The sequence below is a fragment of the Anguilla rostrata genome, chromosome 15, assembly GCF_018555375.3.
Source record: "Anguilla rostrata isolate EN2019 chromosome 15, ASM1855537v3, whole genome shotgun sequence".
In the NCBI taxonomy this organism is placed as follows: Eukaryota; Metazoa; Chordata; class Actinopteri; order Anguilliformes; family Anguillidae; genus Anguilla; species Anguilla rostrata.
Window position 1 is genome coordinate 1,144,292 of NC_057947.1, and position 24,303 is coordinate 1,168,594.

A 24,303-nucleotide genomic window follows, 5' to 3' on the forward strand; every position below is an offset into this window, starting at 1 on the left:
TCCAAAATGCAACCTTTTAAAATTCATTGTTCCCTTCCCACTGCAGTGTAACATTTATTTCTTGTATGTATGTATGTGTGTATGTATGTAAGTACAGTGCCGTGAAAAAGTATTTGCCCCCTTCCTGACTTTCTCTGTTATTGCACATTTGTCACACGGAATGGTTTCAGATCTTTAGCCAAAATAATATTAGGCAAAGGGAACCTGAGTAAACACAAAAAACCGACCAAATGTTTTCCTGAATGTCTGCATTACGAAACAGGATATTACTAGGTTAATGAGTAAAATACCAGTGAGAGTTCATCATGATAAAGTTTATTTTGGAAAAGCCCTCTATTTTAAGGGCGCTGTCGCTGTCCTCACCGAATTGAATCGTAACACTACAAATGAGCTATTAACCGGAAGTGCGTGGGAACGTCTACCAGGGAATAAAGCCCTAGCATTCACAGAAAGTTCATTATATTTCAACACTTTGGTCCGACATACGTATTTCTTCTGGTTGCTGTGATGGCTGAAAAACTTAACGGGCTTTTTCTATGCAGCGGTATACTTCTGTATATCTCGCACTTATGTTCTTGCAACTTCGATGCAGAAGAAGGTAAGATGCATTTTCCATTTATCAAATGGTACAACTCGTTCGCTTGAGTTTGTTTAGTCCCGCGTTCAGACGCGGGCTACGACTTGAGAAGTGCAGCCCTGTCATTAGATAGCCCTCTTAGTCACTTTTACTCCAAGCACATAGCCTACACAATTCGTAAATATTACAGAACAGAAAAGAACTGTTTTGCACTCTAGAAAGCAAGGTCATCAAAGAAACGTTTTATTCACAGGAATTAATTAATCACTCAGCTACACTGATCGCGACAATTATTCTGACACGTTCGTTTACAATTATATCGACTGACTTTCGTATAGCCTAGTTGTTAAATAGTAGCCTATATGCAGGACGTCCTCATGTCAGCATTTCGGTTATGTAGTAACACATTCAGAAGTATTTAATGAATGCATATTAATTAATTCGGCTACCGAAATAATAATAATAATAATAATAATAATAAGGAAAGAGGTTGGTAGTTGGTTTTACATTCGGTTAAGAACAATAGAGGGTTCCTAGACAATAATACATTCCCCCAGCACGTGCCAATATGTAAATACTTACAATATAAAGATTTTTTTATTTTATTTTTTTAAACGGAGCGGCCTGAATTCTCTGAAATGGCGTCACATACACTCGTACGCGCACACGTTGAGTAAATAATTAGAACAGTGCCATGAAATCTTATTGCTACTGATCTTTTCTGTTTCCCACTTTTATTAGCTGCCATTACTGGGATGATGTTATTGTTGTTGAGGTTGTTGCTGTGGTTGTTAAGGAAATAAAACACAGTGCCTACATGGGTTAAACATGAGACACTCTCCTAAATTAACCTGTATCGCACTGGTTATTGAAGCTATTTATGTTGACTGCATACAATACCATATACACAGCAAGCATACACACTCGCACACAAAACTTTAACTGCTAATTTCATGGCACAGTTTTGGAAGTGATTCCATAATTTTAATGCCTGTCTTCATTGCGAAGCTGTAACTGTAATTTAAGGAAGGTAAATAAACCCATTAGATTTTCACGCATGATTCCCAGGTTTTACATTCTCACAGTTGACAGGTGCTTCGTTTGAACATGAGCTTATTAGTGCGATTTCTGAGTTCAGTTCTGTACATTCATGGAATTTCATGGGGTAGGAGTGAGGCTGTAAAATGTGTCCTGAAATGTTACTACTGCTACTTATGGTACGCATTGTGCTTAATTCAGAAAATCTTGAGGGGTTTGGGGGTGTAGATCCGTGAGCTTCTATGATGTGAGGATGCTGATGATTTACAACCTGCTTCTCTGTAGGACTGTTTAAAAGAGTGCAGAGTGAGGTGTTTTTAAATATTATAGTTTGTTTGCTGTCTTGTCACCATATTGTATGTGTACATAAAGTATCATTTCACATTAAGTTACATACCTTTCAGTGATCAGTCAATGGGATGGGATGGGATGGAAGTGAAATCTCTGGTTATCTAAAGTGTTGGATTCATTCTGTGGTTTCATAAGTACTCTGTATTGTTGTACACTCTTGGAAAATATGGTTCTGAAAGGGTTCTTTGGCTCATAAGGGAACCCTTTTTAGTTCTTTCTGGAACCCTCTGTGGTAGGTGTGAAAAGTCTGAAAGTTCCCAGATTGAACCATTTTTCCTGATGGAGAACCCTTGCACTAGATAGGGTTCCTCTATGGTTTTTGGAACCCTTTTTTCGGAAAGTGTAGGTTTACTGGTATACCTATTCTTTGAAGATATAACATACGGAATGATTGGAAATTTGGCTAAAATTGTCATAACAATTTATTATTCACAGTGCAGGTTGTAAGTATTTGGACAGTGATGCAATTCTTGTTTTGGCATTTAGGCTACATCTGTAACGATCCTTGTAGGAATTACAGCCATTTTTATACATAGTCTCCCCGTTTTAGGGGTCTAAATGTACTGTAGTTGGACGAATTGATATAATTTTAAATAAAGTAATCATATTTAGTACTTGGATGCAGATCCTTTGATTTAAGTGCCTGACGTCTGTGACCCATACACATCATCGGGGTATCTACCCTCTGATGCTCTGCCAGGCCTGTGCTGCAGCCATTTTCAGCTCCTGCCTGTTTCTGGGGGATTTTTGCCTTCAGTCTCGTCTTCAGAAAGTGAAGCACATGTTCTGTAGGATTCAGAACTGGAGATTGACTTGGCCAGTCAAGAACATTTTGCACATTACTGCCCTCAGTGTGCTATAGCCAGTTTACGCTAATGAGAGACTCACTGCCCTCAGTGTGCTATAGCCAGTTTAAACTAATGAGAGACTGACTGCCCTCAGTGTGCTGTAGCCAGTTTACGGTAATGAGAGACTTCGCGCTAATGAGAGACTCACTGCCCTCAGTGTGCTATAGCCAGTTTACACTAATGAGAGACTGACTGCCCTCAGTGTGCTATAGCCAGTTTACACTAATGAGAGACTGACTGCCCTCAGTGTGCTGTAGCCAGTTTACGGTAATGAGAGACTCACTGCCCTCAGTGTGCTATAGCCAGTTTACGGTAATGAGAGACTCACTGCCCTCAGTGTGCTATAGCCAGTTTACACTAATGAGAGACTCACTGCCCTCAGTGTGCTGTAGCCAGTTTACACTAATGAGAGACTGACTGCCCTCAGTGTGCTATAGCCAGTTTACACTAATGAGAGACTGACTGCCTTCAGTGTGCTGTAGCCAGTTTACGGTAATGAGAGACTCACTGCCCTCAGTGTGCTATAGCCAGTTTACGGTAATGAGAGACTCACTGCCCTCAGTGTGCTATAGCCAGTTTACGGTAATGAGAGACTCACTGCCCTCAGTGTGCTATAGCCAGTTTACGGTAATGAGAGACTCACTGCCCTCAGTGTGCTATAGCCAGTTTACACTAATGAGAGACTCACTGCCCTCAGTGTGCTGTAGCCAGTTTACACTAATGAGAGACTCACTGCCCTCAGTGTGCTGTAGCCAGTTTACGGTAATGAGAGACTCACTGCCCTCAGTGTGCTGTAGCCAGTTGATGCTGGGCCCCACATGCCTCTTGGAAATGGCCTCCTGTATTATTCCATTTTCATGTTTCCACCTCAGGTGTTGTTCTGCCACCTCGTGTGTCGGGTAGCTGGTGTCACTCAGCTAGTTTTAACTCGCTAGTGAAACTGCAGGATCTCCTGAAAATATCAGCCTCTCTCTAGATGACTGCACTATGGAAATCATGTGTGCTTTTTATGTAATAGACTGTCATGGGGTATACAGTAGGCTATACAGTGCATACATTAGTGCAGTTTTCACTCTCACTGGTTTTATGGAGATAAAGAACATGTGACAGCGAGCCAGCTGAGCCAATGCATATGTTTCAATCAGTTTCATCACGATTCGGGTAGAAAACATGACTTATGCATCACCTGCAATCATATATCCTGTGTATTGATTGAGCAAGGTTGGAGCCTTTCATCTGTGCGAGCGAATTTTGTGAGCAGAGTGTGCATACAGTGAGCACCATAATTCATTGGACAGTGACACATTTTTTGTTATTTTGGTTCTGTACTCTAGCACTTTGAGTTTGAAAGGATACAATAACAATGAGGTTGAAGTGCAGACTGTCAGCTTTAATTTGAGGGTATTTTCATACATATCAGATGAACCGTTTATTTATATTCTATACCATTGCAAAATTGTTTTTAAATGGTTTTAAAATGTTTTAAATGATAAAAATGTATACTTTTGGACATATCACAAAAATGTTACTATCATGTTACTATGGAGGTCAGATACTGCGTGGGCAGGGTTGAGGGCGTACTCCTTGCGTTTTGAGTGACGGCTAGTGGGCGGACCATCTGACGGTGAAGCCACACTATTCTCTGTAGCCCTGCTGGTGTAGTCTTCTACATATGGTAGACTTTGACACATCTACACCTGCGTCCAGGAGAATGTTTTTGATCTGTTGGGCTGTCGTCAGGGGGGTTTTCTTCACCATAGAGAGTATTCTCCGGTCATCCACTACAGTGGTCTTCCTCGGTCTACCTGGTCTTTTGACATAATTGAGTTTACCAGTTGTTTTTTTTCTTGTTAATGATGAACCAAACTGTTGACTTGGGCATGCCCAGGGTTTTTGCAATGCTCCTGATTGACTGATTTGCATTTCTGAGCCTTATGACCGCCAGCCACACAGTGTGCATTTAGCCAGGTACACAGTGTGCATTTAGCCAGGTACACAGTGTGCATTTAGCCAGGTACACAGTGTGCATTTAGCCAGGTACACAGTGTGCATTTAGCCAGGTACACAGTGTGCATTTAGCCAGGTACACAGTGTGCATTTAGCCAGGTACACAGTGTGCATTTAGCCAAGTACACTATGTGCATTTCTGTCTGTTTTGTGCTCTGGAATTTGGGCACCAGTAGCTTATAACTACGCGCCGCTTACACTACGCGTGCCGGGCACCCACCGCACGCGTCGCGTAAGCGTCGCGTAAGCAGCACGGCGAAGCAGCACGACGCGGCACGTAGCGTGTCTCCACTGGTTCCGTTTGTGTCGCGCAAAGGCTTGCTTACAGCTCTATATTCCTAGTAGCTCTCGCAGTCTGCAGTGGGCTTACATCGTGTATTTCACGTTTGTTCACGACTGTTGATTATGGGTTAAGTGAATACTTTGGTGAGAGACCTTTTTCAGTTTGTTAATTTGGTAATATTTCGTTAACTCGTAAATACGTGAGAAAGTAAACGCTTTCAAGAATTACCATAAACTTAAATCGCAACGTAGCCTGCATAAAAATCAATCTCAAACGGTATTAATTTATTTGCTTGGTTAACAAGCGTGCCAATTTCACGAAGAATATGTAATGATCATAATAATAATAATTAATCCGTTATCAACCATTGGGAATTCCCGTGTTGTCTTGTCATTCACGTCAAAACATTTATATGATCATATTTAGCAAAATCAGCTAATCATGAAAAAGACAGTAACAGTTTAATCTTGAATGGATATGAACACCACAACGCCATGAACACCAGAAGCTTTGAAGTACAAGTGCCATAAAGGCTTGCTTACAACTTCATTTATAAAATAGGTCCATTTTCATCGGCAAGACCACTAAATGATCTGATTTTTTTAAAGCTCTGTGGATTATTTGATTTTTATTAACAAGCCCCTTTTGAAAGCACGGCGAACGAAGACATCGGAGAAGTCAAATAGGCTGAGCAATGGTTGGTTAAAAACTACCTTTCAACACTCGAGCTAACAAACCGCTGCTCTGTGCATTCACTTCTACGTCATTCAATAGGCTACGTCTTTCTGTGGTGTATTTTCAAATTTACCCCACCCCCTCCGCAAAATAAGACAGCGGACAGCGGACAGTTTGCCTTTTCCCCAGGTTCCAGTTATTTATATATTTATTTATTTTTACAAAACGAAAAGGTTTGTATTTTTTTTAGCTGCTTATAAAATATCTGGGAGGTAACTAGGGACACACCCCCAGTAATATAAGGATGAAATATAAATCAGAGCATGTATACCTAGCATTTTAGAGCATATTTCTGTGTATAAACACGCCACCGTGACGCGCGACAAGCCGAAAAAATATAACCGAAGCGAAAAACTACGCTTCAGTTCGCTTGTGTCGCGCGAGCTTCGCAGCCGGTACGCGACGCGTTCGCATCTGGTGGAGACGACGTCGCCCGCTGCCGTTGTAATAACAGTACTTCAACTACGCTTCAGTTACGCGCGTAATACGCGCGTAGTGCGCTCGCGGTCGATACGCGTGCGGTGGGTGCCCGGCTTAAGGTTCCAGTTTCTGCATGATTAGAGCACAGTGACCAAGGTGATATCTCATAATGCCTAAAATATGCTTTATGTAAGTGAAATAAAAAAAGGAAGGATATCACATATCAATAGTGTCATTTCCCTTCATCATATCCTAAGTTGTATTACGCCGGGCACCCACCGCACGCGTCGCGTAAGCGTCGCGTAAGCAGCACGGCGAAGCAGCACGACGCGGCGCGTAGCGTGTCTCCACTGGTTCCGTTTGTGTCGCGCAAAGGCTTGCTTAAAGCTCTATATTCCTAGTAGCTCTCGCAGTCTGCAGTGGGATTACATTGTGTATTTCACGTTTGTTCACGACTGTTGATTATGGGTTAAGTGAATACTTTGGTGAGAGACCTTTTTCAGTTTGTTAATTTGGTAATATTTCGTTAACTCGTAAATACGTGAGAAAGTAAACGCTTTCAAGAATTACCATAAACTTAAATCGCAACGTAGCCTGCATAACAATCAATCTCAAACGGTATTAATTTATTTGCATGGTTAACAAGCGTGCCAATTTCATGAAGAATATGTAATGATCATAATAATAATAAATAATCCGTAATCAACCATTGGGAATTCCCGTGTTGTCTTGTCATTCACGTCAAAACATGTATATGATCATATTTAGTAAAATCAGCTAATCATGAAAAAGACAGTAACAGTTTAATCTTGAATGGATATGAACATCACAACGCCATGAACACCAGAAGCTTTGAAGTACACGTGCAATAAAGGCTTGCTTACAACTTCATTTATAAAATAGGTGCATTTTCATCGGCAAGACCACTAAATAATCTGATTTTTTTAAAGCTCTGTAGATTATCTGATTTTTATTAACAAGCCCTTTTTGAAAGCACGGCGAACGAAGACATCGGAGAAGTCAAATAGGCTGAGCAATGGTTGGTTAAAAACTACCTTTCAACACTCGAGCTAACAAATCGCTGCTCTGTGCATTCACTTCTACGTCATTCAATAGGCTACGTCTTTCTGTGGTGTATTTTCAAATTTACCCCACCCCCTCCGCAAAACAAGACAGCGAAACTAAGTTTGCCTTTTCCCCAGGTTCCATTTATTTATTTATTTTTACAAAACGAAAAGGTTTGTATTTTTTTAGCTGCTTATAAAATATCTGGGAGGTAACTAGGGACACACCCCCAGTAATATAAGGATGAAATATAAATCAGAGCATGTATACCTAGCATTTTAGAGCATATTTCTGTGTATAAACACGCCACCGTGACGCGCGACAAGCCGAAAAAATAGAACAGAAGCGAAAAACTACACTTCAGTTCACTTGTGTCGCGCAAGCTTCGCAGCCGGTACGCGACGCGTTCGCATCTGGTGGAGACGACGTCGCCCGCTGCCATTGTAATAACAGTACTTCAACTACGCTTCAGGTACGCGCGTAGTGCGCTCGCGGTCGATACGCGTGCGGTGGGTGCCCGGCTTTAGATGTTAGGTTCAAGTCCAGCACCTTCTTGGTAAGCGTTTCCAGTTAATGATTTGCTTGCTGATGTTCAACGTCACATAGACGATATGGGTTAAAGTCAAACCGGAGGTTATATATGTCACATGGTTGTCATGACAACAACTGGGTGTATTCTTGTAAAGGGTAATGGGTCATTTCCTGGTAATTTCATGAGGGGGGTTCGGATGAGTTTGCATCCCGATTGGCCAGATGCCTCCATGGCTAGTTTGTGGGGTAGGGGGCACTGTTAATGCAGTGGTAGCATTTGTTTTGGTTTAATCAGACACCACAAACTTAATAAAGTGAGAAATGGTTGTCAGCACTGAAAATGACTGCCAGGCTTGGCACACCACACAAACCAACTACTGGAGCACAGTAACACAGATAACAACAGTCCGTCGCAGAGGAATGAGGATTGCATGGTGTAGATGCCCAAAGCAGCTGTATGCGATCCTGTAGGATTCCTCTCTGTTCCCAGCCCCTGATGTGCTGCATGCTAACATGCTGGGTACTAATGAGCCATCCATGCATCAAATAAATTAATAAAAACAAATGGAAAAAACAGTCTGAAATGTGGTAGCATAGCTGCAGATCCACACCAGGGATGATCCAGAGCTCATAGTGTTTCTCCTTACATGCATGGCCAGAGAGAACATGATGCTGTGATGTTGAAGAAATACTATGTTTCCATAATTGTGGTCAACTTGGAGGTTTTGCAAAATGAAAAACATATGGCTTTATCTAATTCTGATAGCAAAAATCTTTTATTCTGTAAAATAAGGGTTTCTGAAAATTCTGCCATTGTGATTGTAAGATTTACCTTTTTGTTTACCTTTGGCTATCCTGTTTATATATATCAGAATATATAACCTCATATGACGTGTGTGTGTGTGTGTTTGTATGTGTGTGTGTGTGTGTGTGCAGTTGTGATGCTGATTTTTAGATAACATTTCTATCTGAAATGAAAACAGTACTGGTTTTGCCCAAGTTTTGAGCTTGCAAAGTGAAAGTCTGTTTTGATGACTGTGGTTTAGACGACTGGTGACTGTGATGACAAATGATTTTACAAAAAATAAGAAATCTGTCACAGATATTTGGTATGGTACAGTGGACTTTGTAGTCAATCTTACTCGTTGTGTTGACTTTATTAGCCCCCTGCCATGAACTTGATATTTATTTATTTTATTTATCTGTGTATAAAGACTTTTTTCCTGTAGTATTTACTTGGTATCCTTTGACAATGGTGGTATTATGTACAAACCTCCGTGCTTTACTCAGAGTAAAGTTTTCCTATTTTCAAGCGTGACAATGCACTTGTACTTGGAAATTGCTCGATTCTGACCCGACCCCCTAATTTTAATTGAAGAAGAAAACAATGTTAACATAAAGAGTTATACACTGCGCTCTGAATTGTTCTGAATGTGTGGCCACAATAAGCCTTTTCTTTTTGTTAATTCAAAAATAACAAGAAAAAAATCAGAACCCTCCGGCCAAGTGGAATTGTTTGGCGTGCGGCATTTTAATGAGCTTTTTGTAGCAGGAGTGTTGACTCTGGTCGCGGAAGCACACCCACACTGGCGGAGAGGCTCTGTGAGTCAATGTGCTGGACACTGTGAGAATGTTCTCTTCATTAAGACCATAATGAAAAACCAAATTACTTCATTATTCACACTGAAACATTGTTAAACTTAATACCTTCTGCATGTAAGTATTGAATTGGCAGATTCAGTACCTTCAATCCCTTCACTTACCCATAGGTATACCCTAGCTTTTGGTTGTACAGTAGTTCTATTTTTTGGCCCAAAGCTTTTAGACCTGCCTGATTGCATTAGTCAATAAGCAGCGTTAACCATAATTATAGTAATTTTTTGCTGTGCTACGTATCCTCCGTACATGAAAAGGGGCACATTGGGCAATTTTCATAAATGTTTTAGAAAAGGTCATTTAAAAATACACTGTTCAGTCTGACTCACTGAAATATTAATGCATGGGGACTTCACTTTGCGTGTCGCTATATGATGAAATGTGTTGACTTGGCAAAGTTCAAAGAATGCTAAGATAGACTGTTCCCTCCTCCCAAGTGTGTGCAACAGGGAACAGCACGTCTTCCAGGGAAAATTTTATTAATTTTAGCACATATTGAAAACAAAATGCATCAGTGGTTAGTATGATTTTGGAGAATTTATCCTGATCTGTTAATCGCTCATTTAATTCAAGTCATTCTAGATAAATGATGTGCTGCACTTTGTGGTAGGGGACTGAGATTTAAAAATCATAAAAAATTCTCACAGCTCAAGGAGTTGTTGGAACACAGAACAGCACTAAATCTGCCTCTCACCCCAGTACAGAAAGAATTCATTTATCGATTACGGTAATAAAAAAGCTCATTTATTGTAAGTGGATTTGTAACAAGGCTTATATAGCAGATATATCCAAGTGTCACACAGAAGAGAAATTGGTATTAATTTCCTGTCATGCATCTTTTAATAGGGACCTTGAATGGATGGTCCTTAGGAGGCATGAGTTTCATTGAACAGAAACCCAGTACAAACGTGAGCGCAGGTGTGGGAAACATGGAAATTACACCCAAATTACGATGGCAAATAAAAACAAGACGAAGGGACTGTGGGGTACATTACATTACAGGCATTTAGCAGATCCTCTTATCTAGAGCAACTTACACAACTTTTTACACAGCATTTACATTGCATCCATTTATACAGCTGGATATATACTGAAGCAATGCAGGTTTAGTACCTTGCTCAAGGGTACAATGTGTCCTTGCAGGGACTCGAACCTGCAACCTTTCGGTTACATGACCAACTCCTTACCCATTATACTACACTGCCACCCAGCCACTGTCCAGCCCCCCATTTACAGCAGATGGGAGCAGTGAACTGGTGGAAGAGAAGGGGCTGAGTGAATCATTTCATGCATCATTCACGCTGCTATACAAATTGCTCTATTGCAAATGGTTGTTGGGATGAAAGCATTCTGCTTTACCTGTACTTGTAAAAAAGGCCAATAGGATGCTGCGATGTATGGCAGCTAGTGTTGAGTTTAATAAAAGGAGATTGTATTGTATTGTGTGTTATGCAATGCCTTTGTCAGGTTGAACGATGGCGTGCAGGTTTGGGCTCCTTACTACAAGAATTATGTAGAAGCTCTTGGAAAAAGTACAGAGAAGGGCAACTAAATTAGTCCCTGGTGTGAAATGAAAGTTAAGTGGAGATGTGTAAGAATCTCTTCGGGCTTTGCAGAAGGAGAATGAGCGGGTTTTGAAAAGTCATTAAAAATATTTCACACTGAGTTATGTCAGCAGAACTACAAGATTCGGTTGAAAATTAGGTTCAGGTTAATTCTACTCTGAGATCAGGAGGTACAAATACATGAAGCAGCTTCGGCGGCACGGTGGTGCAGTGGGTAGCACTGTCACCTCACAGCAAGAAGGTCCTGGGTTCGACTCTCAGCTTGGGGCCTTTCTGTGTGGATTTTGCATGTTCTCCCTGTGTCCGCGTGGGTTTCCTCCAGGTATGTTGTGTTGTGGATGGGCTGAATGGCCTGTTGTCCTCATTACTTATTCTTATGTTCTTATGTTCTAGATGAGCTGAATGGCCTGTTCTCCTCATTATGTTCTTATGCTCTAGATGAGCTGAATGGCCTGTTCTCCTCATTATGTTCTTATGCTCTAGATGGGCTGAATGGCCTGTTCTCCTCATTATGTTCTTATGCTCTAGATGGGCTGAATGGCCTGTTCTCCTCATTATGTTCTTATGCTCTAGATGGGCTGAATGGCCAGTTCTCCTCATTATGTTCTTATGCTCTAGATGGGCTGAATGGCCAGTTCTCTTCATTATGTTCTTATGCTCTAGATGGGCTGAATGGCCAGTCCTGCCCATCAGGTTTGGCTGTGTTTGAATGCTGCAGCACTACCTGGTTAGTGTGGCTGGCGGGGGCTCAGTGTGGCTGAAAGTGGTTTCTGTGTAGACCCTTAGTCTGTAAACTCTGCGTGCCGTGTGTCAGAGGGAGTAACAGGCCTCTTCTCCGTGTTCATGGGGGAGCAGCGCTTGGTGTTCAGCCTGTTCATCTGCAGCCTGTCTGACGGGCCTCACATTATCACGTCCAGCCAGCCGACGGGAGGATGGCGCCCGCGCCACCCACGCTGCCCACGCCTCCCTCTTCCCGCCCACACCATCCCTCTCCCCCTCCCTTGAGCCACCCCCTCCCCCCTCGCTCCAACCCTTCCCCCCCCTTCCCCCTCGTGCCACCCCTCTCCTCCCCCCTTCCCCCTCGCTCCAACCCTCTCCCCCCCTTCCCCCTCGTGCCATCCCTCTCCCCCCTTCCCGCCACGCTGCCCACGCCTCCCTCTTCCCGCCCACACCATCCCTCTCCCCCCCTTGAGCCACCCCCCCCCCCTCGCTCCAACCCTTCCCCCCCTTCCCCCTCCCCCTCGCTCCACCCTTCCCCCTTCTCCCTCGCTCCAACCCTCTCCCCCCCTTCCCCCTCGTACCATCTCCTCCCCCTCCCCCCCCCCATCCCCCCCCTCGTGCCACCCCTGGGACAGTGTGGCTGACTAAAGTGCTCCTGTGGAGTGCTCCCGTGGAGTGCTCCTGCTCCGTGTTAATATCCATTCCCCGCGTGACCGGGGTGCCGCTTTCTCCCCGTGCGCTGCGTTTATGGAGGAAATTCTCATTTCAGCTTGGCATTTCCAAAGATGCAGAGCTCCACAAACTCCTTTATCACTCCTGTTATCACTCCTTTCTGTGAGTCACTTCAAATGCCTAAGATCTCACACATCCCAGTTTTACACTTTTTTTCTTACAATAAAATTTGGTGAAATAAATAAATCAATTAAATGTTCATATTGTATTTTTTATTAATAAGCTGTAAAATGTAGTCTATTTTTTTCGCACGGCATTCATGCAGAATCTTTTTCGCATTTTTTTCACCTTTTACGGTTGTGTTCATCTTACCAGCTACATTTATTCTCCCTGCACCACTAATTAAACATGCTGGATAGCCTATGTTGGACGTCAGGGCACTGAGTTGAGATGAGACTGAATGAGATGCTAAAAATATAATTTCTATTATGGATGACTTCTTACACTTTGATATCTAGGATGCCCGTAACAGCGAAAGGCGAAATTGTATTAAAATGATGTTGAAACATTATTAAGCTGTGCAGTATAAATATTGGCACTGCTGGGAAGGCTTGTTGCCCAATCAGCATTGAGGTCAAGAGGTGTCCCGTTTCAGGAACTTTTTGAAATGATAAATTTTGAAGTGTGTGCACCTTGTGAAAGTAAGACATTGACCTTTTCTGTATCCAGTTTTGCAGTTCATGCGTGCTGTCGCTGTGAGCAGCCGTGTCATTGCTGAGGGCCCTTCCTCTCACTGTGACCCCAGTGTAGAAGGCACAGTTGTGTAGTCTCGGTGTCGGCTGTAGTTTTGTGCTGAAACGCTCTGCCTGTCACTGATGCTGCACAGTGACGCATCACTGACAGGAACGGCTGTGCTGATAGCGGTATCTTCTTCCTGCACAAGGTCGCTTCCCAGACTTCCCCATTGGGCGCGCATGTGTCTTTAATGGTAAATGGGGCTAAACATAGATGGTTCTTCCCATTTTCTAGAAGTCCCTGATCATCTTAAGGTGCCCCTTCCTGTCTGAAGCATTGCTGACTTTCAATTTCTGTCAGCAGATGTCAAATGCTTTATCTTGCTGAGTTGGGGGGGCGGGGGCGGGGGGGGGTGGGGATTGTCTGTGCACTGCATGTATGATGTATGCATTGTCTATGTATGTTGTAAAAGTGTGTGTGTGCCGTAACCGTAATGCATATTGTAAGTAAGCATATTTCTGTAATTATTCTAGTTTATGGATTGAGCTGTATGCTCTGTTTGACTTAGCCTGTGCATTCTTTGTGAAATGAGTTTGAGTCTGTGAGATGAGAGTGATTAAATATGAGAGTATCTGAGATAATTGTGATTCTCTGTGAGATGAGAGGGATTAAATATGAGATTTTCTGTGAGATGAGTGTGATTCTCTGTGAAATGAGGGTGCTTTTCTGTGAGATGAGATTGATTATATATGAGATTCTGTGAGATTAGTTTGTGAGATCATCTGAGATTAGTGTGCTTCTCTGTGAGATGAGTGTGAGTTAATGTAAAAATGGGACAGCATTCCTGAATACTCCCTATTTTGGCCAATGAGACTTTTTTCTCTGGCATAGAAATGTGCTGGTCTACAAGACATATCATTATTCTGTATTATTTTATTCTCATCAAGGAAAATAGCAAAAAAGTATTTCTTTTAAGAGACTGATTCCCCAGACCTTCCATACACAGCTGAGAGGGTATCCTATCCTAAAAATAAACACCCTCTCAGTTATGTACAAAAGCTCTAGGAAATCTCATAATAGTTTGACATAGGGACATAATAGCCTGACATAGGGACATAATAGCCTGACATAGGGCATAAAAGCCTGACATAGGGACATACTAGCCTGACATAGGGACATAATAGCCTGACATAGGAACATAAAAGCCTGACATAGGGACATAATAGCCTGACATAGGGGCATAATAGCCTGACATAGGGGCATACTAGCCTGACATAGGGACATAATAGCCTGACATAGGAACATAAAAGCCTAATATAGGACATAAAAGCCTGATATAGGGACATAATAGCCTGACATAGGGCATAAAAGCCTGACATAGGGACATAATAACCTGACATAGGGACATAAAAGCCTGGCATAGGGACATAATAGCCTGACATAGGGACATAATAGCCTGACATAGGGACATAATAGTTTGACATAGGGACATAATAGCCTGACATAGGGACATAATAGCCTGACATAGGGACATAATAGTTTGACATAGGGACATGTTTGACATAGGAAACTCCTGGCCAGTAAGAGAAATAGCCATGAACCAGTAGAGAGAGGGATGTGAGTTCAGTGGAGTGCTGCTGTATCATGAGCCAGTAGAGAGAAGGATGTGAGTTCAGTGGAGCCCTGCTGTATCATGAGCCAGTAGAGAGAAGGATGTGAGTTCAGTGGAGTGCTGCTGTATCATGAGCTGGTAGAGAGAGGGATGTGAGTTCAGTGGAGTGCTGCTGTATCATGAGCCAGTAGAGAGAGGGATGTGAGTTCAGTGGAGCCCTGCTGTATCATGAGCCAGTAGAGAGAGGGATGTGAGTTCAGTGGAGCCCTGCTGTATCATGAGCCAGTAGAGAGAGGGATGTGAGTTCAATGGAGTCCTGCTGTATCATGAGCTGGTAGAGGGAGGGATGTGAGTTCAGTGGAGTCCTGCTGTATCATGAGCCGATAGAGAGAGGGATGTGAGTTCAGTGGAGTCCTGCTGTATCATGAGCCAGTAGAGAGAGGGATGTGAGTTCAGTGGAGTCCTGCTGTATCATGAGCTGGTAGAGGGAGGGATGTGAGTTCAGTGGAGTCCTGCTGTATCATGAGCCAGTAGATCAGGATGTGAGTTCAGTGCGAAGGGGGAGTCCTGCTGTGTCAGTAAAGGCATCAGTAAGGGAGCATTTGAGATGCAGATGAGCTGGGGGCTTCCAGCTGCCCAGGTCAAATGAAGCGGAGAAGTGTTCCTACATGGGTCTGTTACTGTGATTAACAAAAGCGTCCACATATCAAGTGGCTCATACAGACATTTCCTGATTTATTTTATTATGCTGCTAAACTTTTTACATGCGCCCAACACCTAAGTTATAGAGAGGCTTATTCCAATCACAGTTTGTGTGTGTGTGTGTGTGTGTGCGTGCATGGGTGTGTGTGTGTGTGTGTGTGTGTGTGTGCGTGCATGGGTGTGTGTGTGTGTGTGTGTGTATGCGCATAGGTGTGGGTGGGTGCGTGTGTGTGTGACTGTGTGTGTGCATCAATGTGTGTGTGCTTCTGTGTGTTTGTGTGTGTGTGTGCGTGTTGGTGTGTGTGCGGGTGCTTCTGCCTGTGCGTGTGCGTGTCTGTGTACGTGCTCCTAGCACTGACCTGTATCAGGCATCTCGAGCACACAGCAACAATAGAAGACCATCCTGCACTTTTAGTGGAAGCTGTACTGAGCGTACCTTCAGGCATTCAGTGCATTGCACTGTGTACTCCAGAATATGTGTATTAACATCCCTGAACCACTCAGGGTGACTTTAGCTTTGCTGCAGTCTATTGATGGCACAGGACATTGTTTCCCATTATCAGATCCAAGATGGAACCTGATCAGTAAACCGTCTTTGCTTTTCACTAAAAAGTAGATACTTTTGTATTCATTATGTCCGTATACTGTGGAGTACACTTTCAACCATTGCAATGGGACAAAGAAGTGATCTCAGTTTCTGTTTAGTTTCTCTACATAAAATGGAACAGCCTTTCAACAGTGAACATATTCAGGGCAAACAAGGCTCTACGCTAACATTTTTCCCAAGGAGCACATGTGCTTTTAAGTTTAAAAATTTGGAGGCACACTAATGAAATCAAATTAGTAGATGTGCTCCTAAGCTATACTTCCAGTTAGCAAATGCTCCTAAAATGGGAGCACTGTAGCGCATTGGTATTACTGGAACAAAAGATAATTCCCCATGTACTGTATGGTTGGGGGAATCAAGCTCCTCCTACTGCACTTTTAAATACTGTTGGGTGTGACTGGTGCTGTTTCACTCTGCATAGAGTACCTGTTTCCCTGAGGGCCCAGTTATGCCCCCATTTAACAGCCAGTCTTTCACTCATTTTCTCGGAAAGCAGAAGTGCGCATGATATATTTGTGGCCTGCTCATTTCATCAGCCATGAGCATGTGAATTATTTTCCCAGACATTAGGCACCTACATTTCAGAGGAATTAACCTGCTTCACCTGTTTCAAAGATTAACGACTGTTATGACGCTCCTTCTCACTGAATTTGCGGTTTGCCGTCTCAAACATAATTCATTTAATGCAGTGGTCTCCGACACTGGTCCTGGAGAGCTACAGGGTCTACTGGTTTTCATAGTGACTCTGCACTTCATGAATCAATTAGAGAAGTTGATTACACAGTTAACTCAACTCACCTGGTGTCTTGGGTCTCAATTGGGTGCTGATATTAAGGTGAAAACAAAAACCAGCAGACCCTGTAGCTCTCCAGAACCAGTGATGGAGACCACTGATTTAAGGACGCAGTGCAGCTCAGCTTGTCTGGAGCTGGAGTCCGGGCTGGTTGTGAGAGTAGAGGCTGGAGCTGGAGTCCGGGCTGGTTGTGAGAGTAGAGGCTGGAGCTGGAGTCCGGGCTGGTTGTGAGAGTAGAGGCTGGAGCTGGAGTCCGGGCTGGCCTGCCCGTGCTGATCGCGCTGTAGCCTGGCGGCCGCAGATCGCCATGTCAGGGGTGTCAGCAACGCTGGAGGAAGTCTGGAGTGAAAGTATTATTTTCTTATTAAAATGTGAATGATCATTTTTGTCATTATCGTCACGTTTACTCTTTTTATGCATTATAATAATATGTTCATTTGTAACAACACATTCTACAAGTTAAGTGTTATTTGCTGGCATGCTGACATCTTATCAAAATGTGTGTTTGCGCGTGTGTAGTGTGCGTGTATATTGTGTGTGGTGTTTGTGTTTGCGTATGTGAGTGTGTGTGTGTGTGTGTAGTGTGTGAGTGTGGGTGTGCATGTGTTGTGTGTGTAGTGTGTGAGTGTGTGTGCGTGTGTGTATGTATGTGTGTGTGTGGTGTGAGTGTGTGTGTGTTTGTGTGTCTGTGTAGTGTGTGTGTGTGTGTGTCTGTGTAGTGTGTGTGTGTGTGTGTGTGTGTGTGTTTGTGTGTGTTACTCTCTCTCCTGGCTGGGTCTGGCTGTAATAAAGTGCACAGGCATCGCTGCACAGCTCGGTTTGTCCCCCAGGGAGCTGGGCACTGCTTCATCATCACAGGACTAGACATTTATCATCTTCTGCTGCTATTTTTGAGCAGTGTCTGTTGGAGGTGAAGTACAGCTCTTCTTCCCCTGTGCTAGACTACAGTTCCTCCTCCTTGGGGAGGGAGCTCAGCCCCTCCTCCTCCTCCTTGGGGAGGGAGCTCAGCCCGTCCTCCTCCTCCTCCTCCTCCTTGGGGAAGGAGCTTGGGCTGTCCTCCTCCTCCTCCTTGGGGAGGGAGCTCAGCCCGTCCTCCTCCTCCTCCTTGGGGAGGGAGCTCAGCCCGTCCTCCTCCTCCTCCTCCTCCTCCTCCTTGGGGAGGGAGCTCAGCCCGTCCTCCTCCTCCTCCTTGAGGAGGGAGCTCAGCTCGTCCTCCTCCTCCTCCTCCTCCTTGGGGAGGGAGCTCAGCCTCCTCCTCCTCCTCCTTGGGGAGGGAGCTCAGCCCGTCCTCCTCCTCCTCCTTGGGGAGGGAGCTCAGCCCGTCCTCCTCCTCCTCCTTGGGGAGGGAGCTCAGCCCCTCCTCCTCCTCCTCCTCCTTGGGGAGGGAGCTCAGCCCGTCCTCCTCCTCCTCCTTGGGGTGTGAGCCAGCAGGTCCTCTTTGGGGAGTCCTGTTTTCGGTATGCGGGGTCACATGTCCTTTACATGTCCTTCCCAGCCCACCGGTCCTTTGCCGTAGTGTAGTGCCTTCATTACAGGGTCCTACATGCTAGCTAGTTTCGTGGTACCTTCCTGTATGTGTCCTATTGGGAGATTGGGTTGGCAGGTATGCCATCCCGCCAAGTTTCGCCTTGGCAGGGCGGCATATCATTTTGATCTTGTGTGGTGCTTCTTCGCTGGCTGTCCTTTCCTGTGCTGAATTTGGGGGGTTTCCTGTATCTGGACACAGGGAGGGGGCCCCCTGGTCCAGCTCACTCACTGAGAGCGCAGAAAGCTATTTCATAACAGCAGGGAATGACTCTCAGCACATGTATAAATGTGATGGAAAACTGTGGTTCAACACGCTGTAAATGAACACTGTCTCCCCAGGCAGGGAGTATCAGAGCGGGAGGGAAGCTGCTTTAAAGAGCAGTCCCTGCAGCGTTCAGACGTTTCGTTCTCAGTCTCTGTCTCTTGACCTTTACATCATATTTAAACACAGTGTTCTGTACAAGCCCAGTCATAAAATCACAACTACTTCTTCTTTCTATTCCAAAGTCATTCCTCCATTTATTTAATATTGTAATAAAAAATAGTGGCGAAGAACGTTTAGCAATAGGCAGAAGTGTGTTGCCACACGAGCAGTTTTATTGGCGTGACAGTTACATACGTGTACGGTTGTTGAGCACGTTTATTGCGTGTTATCTCGCTCACTCGTCCGTGAGTGCTGTTCTGGCGGGATGTGACTCACTCGCTCGGTTTGCTCAGATATGTTTCTGATGCATGATGTCATACGTTGCCCCGGTTTAGCCTTGCGGAGCTTGCGTGGAACGTGTAGAGATCCAGCCAACCAGTACGCTGCGGCTCAGAGACAGTCCTTCGTTTCACACATTCCCTCGCGCACACACAGGCTTAGTTTGGATGCGGGAGAGGCCTCGTCTGGAAGCCCCTAATTAGCCCATACACGGGGAAATTGGCCGTTTTATGAACTCCCCAGGTGGCTGACGGATAAATTAAGAGAGCAGCCAGCAGTGTCTCTACAGGGGTGCTGGAATGTACGATTTCTCTGTCGATACTCAGATTCAGCAGGAATGTACCATTTCTCTACATAGATTCAGCTGGAATGTACCATTTCTCTACATAGATTTAGCTGGAATGTACCATTTCTCTACATAGATTTAGCTGGAATGTACCATTTCTCTGTCGATACTCAGATTCAGCAGGAATTTACCATTTCTCTGTTGATACTCAGATTCAGCAGGAATTTACCATTTCTCTGTTGGTACTCAGATTCAGCTGGAATGTACCATTTCTCTGTTGGTACTCAGATTCAGCTGGAATGTACCATTTCTCTGTTGATACATAGATTCAGCTGGAATGTACCATTTCTCTACATAGATTCAGCTGGAATGCACCATTTCTCTGTTGATACTCAGATTCAGCTGGAATGTACCATTTCTCTACATAGATCTGATACATTCTGTGTACTAGATTCAGCTGGAATGTACCATTTCTCTACATAGATTCAGCTGGAATGTACCATTTCTCTACATAGATTCAGCTGGAATGTACCATTTCTCTGTTGATACATAGATTCAGCTGGAATGTACCATTTCTCTACATAGATTCAGCTGGAATGCACCATTTCTCTGTTGATACTCAGATTCAGCTGGAATGTACCATTTCTCTGTTGATACATAGATTCAGAGAGGGAACACACCTGGATTTCAGCCTGGTGATCTCAGCTGGATCAGATAATGGCCTTGGGGAGATTTAGCAGGGATTCCAACACACAACTCTCATACAGGGCTGCAGATAAATCACAGCAGAACGCAGGCTTATTAAAGGAAAAGGATCTTGCCGTAGTACATAGGCAGACCACAATGCTGTGATTGGATTCAAAGTGTTTTGCTTTTAATTAAATTGAGTCATTTTTCAATCATTTCTACTTTTGTGTGTGGTTATAGACATAGTACGGGAAAAAAAAGAAAATTCAAAGAAGCATGACAGTCATGTTCAGTGTAATTTTGTGACCATGGTATTGATCTTCATTTTAATGTAAACCAAGGTATAAAGATTTAACTTGATAGCCTAAGACACTCTTCCAGATGAAAGCTTCGCAGCGGGTCCTGCAGGATAATTAAACCGAGCGAAGCCGCACCGGACGTCACGTCTTCATTTGATTCCTCGCAGAAAGCCGTCAGGGTGGCTTAGATCTCAAACTGCTGAGATCAGCATTTTCCTTTCAGACCGCCGGATCCGTACGATTAGACAAGCCGGTTATCGCCACGGAAGCAGTGACATTGATCTGTGCCTCTCTAATTCTGCTTTCTTCTGGCTCTTAATCTTCTTCTGGTACGTATTCTGAAAGAAAAGGCTTTCAGAAGATGGAGAGATGTGGGCCAGCGGCGATTAAAAACCCCTTTTGTTAAACTTAAACCCGTTCATCGGAAATGTGGCCGTGAGCTCAGTCTTACTCACTCCGGGAAGGCACCGCGCGGCGCGATCGGGGCCCGGCTCGTCATCTCACACGCAGGCTTAATGGAACTCTGTGTCATGTTCTGTGTTGACTTAAGGAGCTGCCCTTCAGCGTGTAATCACAGCTATTGGCGGTGAGTCAGTATCGGGTCTGCGTGCCCTGGAGGGTAAGGGAGTGCTCCCGCTGATGGCGGGCGTGTCCGCCCGGTATTGATCTCCTGGTGATGCGCTCTTCGCCGTACGCTCATACAGCGCGCGTAACCACGCGCGATGCTCTGCTCTCCGAGGACACGGGTTGAGTCCCCTGTGAGTGGTGATTACGGAAGTGCCGGTTATCGTTCCGCGGCTTTCTGATGTACTTGGTGCTCGTGACCCGATTTCTCTGTTGACTGCGAGTCGCGTGTGAATCACTGGTGCTGTGGGGCGATGCGAGTAAAGCAGAACTTCCACCGGTTTGATGCTGTCCTGTGGCAGCAACACTCTTACTGAGGCGCAGACCCTGTCTACAGGCCACACTTTGCATTAGCGTGTGCCCTGTGTGAAACACCTGCTCTGTTCTGTGGGCTGGTCTTTGTTCTTGGGTCTGTCTCCGGGCCGCTGTTGTAGCGATCGCTATCAGCTGGTTTGGTCTGTCTCCGGGTGCTGTTGTAGCGATCGCTATCAGCTGGTTTGGTCTGTCTCCGGGCGCTGTTGTAACGATCGCTATCAGCTGGTTTGGTCTGTCTCCGGCTTCTGTTGTAGTGATCGCTATCGGTGGTAGCAACAACGGACACTTTCTGTTAGTCAAGGACATCAACAGTTTCCATCCCAGCACTTGTGGAAGCGTGTCTGGACTGCTCCTCCTGATGAAGTAATCCACCCACATTACATTAAACAGAAGCTTGGAAGAAAGCCAGCCTTCCTTATGTCAGGCCAATTTCTAAATGAACAACATCCTGTTATTTACTGCTTACTGTGCTGTGCTTTGGGGAATTATTTGCATGCCATCCTTCCTTCATGAAGACTTCAATACCTCCTTGACACTTGGAAATGTATGGTTCTGCAAAGATAACAAGCATTTCAGGTGCTGAGTCAATTGTTGGGAAAACCATGCAGCAAAAATAGTATTTTAATCATTGTAAGATGAAAGTGTATAAGTCTAGGCCCATGTGAGGTGTTGAAGGCTGGCTATGTCTGCAGTCCAGTGTAAGACCTCCTGATGGGGTTTAATAGCGCTCTGTTTAAGAAAGGGGCTGTAGGCCGGCTGTGTAAGAGAGGGGCTGTAGGCCGGCTGTGTAAGAGAGGGGCTGTAGGCCGGCTATGTAAGAGAGGGGCTGTAGGCCGGCTGTGTTAGAGAGGGGCTGTAGGCCGGCTGTGTTAGAGAGGGGCTGTAGGCCGGCTGTGTAAGAGAGGGGCTGTAGGCCGGCTGTGTTAGAGAGGGGCTGTAGGCCGGCTGTGTTAGAGAGGGGCTGTAGGCCGGCTGTGTAAGAGAGGGGCTGTAGGCCGGCTGTGTTAGAGAGGAGCTGTAGGCCGGCTGTGTAAGAGAGGGGCTGTAGGCCGGCTGTGTAAGAGAGGGGATGTAGGCTGGCTGTGTCTGCAGTCCTGTGTAAGAGAGGGGCTGTAGGCCAGCTGTGTTAGAGAGGAGCTGTAGGTCGGCTGTGTCTGCAGTCCTGTGTAAGAGAGGGGCTGTAGGTCGGCTGTGTCTGCAGTCCTGTGTAAGAGAGGGGCTGTAGGCCAGCTGTGTAAGAGAGGGGCTGTAGGTCGGCTGTGTCTGCAGTCCTGTGTAAGAGAGGGGCTGTAGGCCAGCTGTGTTAGAGAGGAGCTGTAGGTCGGCTGTGTCTGCAGTCCTGTGTAAGAGAGGGGCTGTAGGTCGGCTGTGTCTGCAGTCCTGTGTAAGAGAGGGGCTGTAGTTCCAGCTGTGTTAGAGAGGAGCTGTAGGCCGGCTGTGTAAGAGAGGGGCTGTAGGTCAGCTGTGTCTGCAGTCCTGTGTAAGAGAGGGGCTGTAGGCCGGCTGTGTAAGAGAGGGGATGTAGGCTGGCTGTGTCTGCAGTCCTGTGTAAGAGAGGGGCTGTAGGCCAGCTGTGTAGAGAGAGGGCTGTAGGTCGGCTGTGTCTGCAGTCCTGTGTAAGAGAGGGGCTGTAGGCCAGCTGTGTTAGAGAGGAGCTGTAGGCCGGCTATGTAAGAGAGGGGCTGTAGGCAGGCTGTAGGCCGGCTGTGTAATAGAGAGGCTGTAGGCCGGCTGTGTCTGCAGTCCTGTGTAAGAGAGGGGCTGTAGGCCAGCTGTGTACGAGAGGGGCTGTAGGCCAGCTGTGTAAGAGAGGGGCTGTAGGCCGGCTGTGTAAGAGAGGGGATGTAGGCTGGCTGTGTCTGCAGTCCTGTGTAAGAGAGGGGCTGTAGGCCAGCTGTGTTAGAGAGGAGCTGTAGGTCGGCTGTGTCTACAGTCCTGTGTAAGAGAGGGGCTGTAGGTCGGCTGTGTCTGCAGTCCTGTGTAAGAGAGGGGCTGTAGGCCAGCTGTGTAAGAGAGGGGCTGTAGGTCGGCTGTGTCTGCAGTCCTGTGTAAGAGAGGGGCTGTAGGCCAGCTGTGTTAGAGAGGAGCTGTAGGTCGGCTGTGTCTGCAGTCCTGTGTAAGAGAGGGGCTGTAGGTCGGCTGTGTCTGCAGTCCTGTGTAAGAGAGGGGCTGTAGTTCCAGCTGTGTTAGAGAGGAGCTGTAGGCCGGCTGTGTAAGAGAGGGGCTGTAGGTCAGCTGTGTCTGCAGTCCTGTGTAAGAGAGGGGCTGTAGGCCGGCTGTGTAAGAGAGGGGATGTAGGCTGGCTGTGTCTGCAGTCCTGTGTAAGAGAGGGGCTGTAGGCCAGCTGTGTAAGAGAGGGGCTGTAGGTCGGCTGTGTCTGCAGTCCTGTGTAAGAGAGGGGCTGTAGGCCAGCTGTGTTAGAGAGGAGCTGTAGGCCGGCTATGTAAGAGAGGGGCTGTAGGCAGGCTGTAGGCCGGCTGTGTAATAGAGAGGCTGTAGGCCGGCTGTGTCTGCAGTCCTGTGTAAGAGAGGGGCTGTAGGCCAGCTGTGTACGAGAGGGGCTGTAGGCCGGCTGTGTAAGAGAGGGGCTGTAGGCCAGCTGTGTAAGAGAGGGGCTGTAGGCCAGCTGTGTCTGCAGTCCTGTGTAAGAGAGGGGCTGTAGGCCAGCTGTGTAAGAGAGGGGATGTAGGCTGGCTGCGTCTGCAGTCCTGTGTAAGAGAGGGGCTGTAGGCCAGCTGTGTAAGAGAGGGGCTGTAGGCTGGCTGTGTAAGAGAGGGGCTGTAGGCCGGCTGTGTCTGTATTCCTGTGTAAGAGAGAGGCTGTAGGCTGGCTGTGTAAGAGAGAGGCTGTAGGCCGGCTGTGTCTGCAGTCCTGTGTAAGAGAGAGGCTGTAGGCCGGCTGTGTAAGAGAGAGGCTGTAGGCCGGCTGTGTCTGCAGTCCTGTGT

The 24,303-nt window shown here is 45.7% G+C and overlaps 1 protein-coding gene across 2 annotated transcripts in view; it reads left to right on the plus strand.

The window, feature by feature from the left end:
• Positions 1 to 330: 330 nt before the first annotated feature.
• Positions 331 to 24,303, plus strand: part of tfpia (tissue factor pathway inhibitor a) — a 44,261-nt gene continuing 20,288 nt past the window's right edge. Inside the window, exon 1 of one of the 2 annotated variants that reach the window (XR_010325749.1) lies at positions 331 to 598. Coding sequence is in view for 1 of the 2 variants with exons in the window: in XM_064310523.1 (XP_064166593.1) it covers positions 508 to 598 (91 nt within the window). In the remaining variant the exon portion in view is untranslated. The remainder of the gene's footprint in view (positions 599 to 24,303) is intronic. The other variant, XM_064310523.1, reaches the window with a different exon arrangement.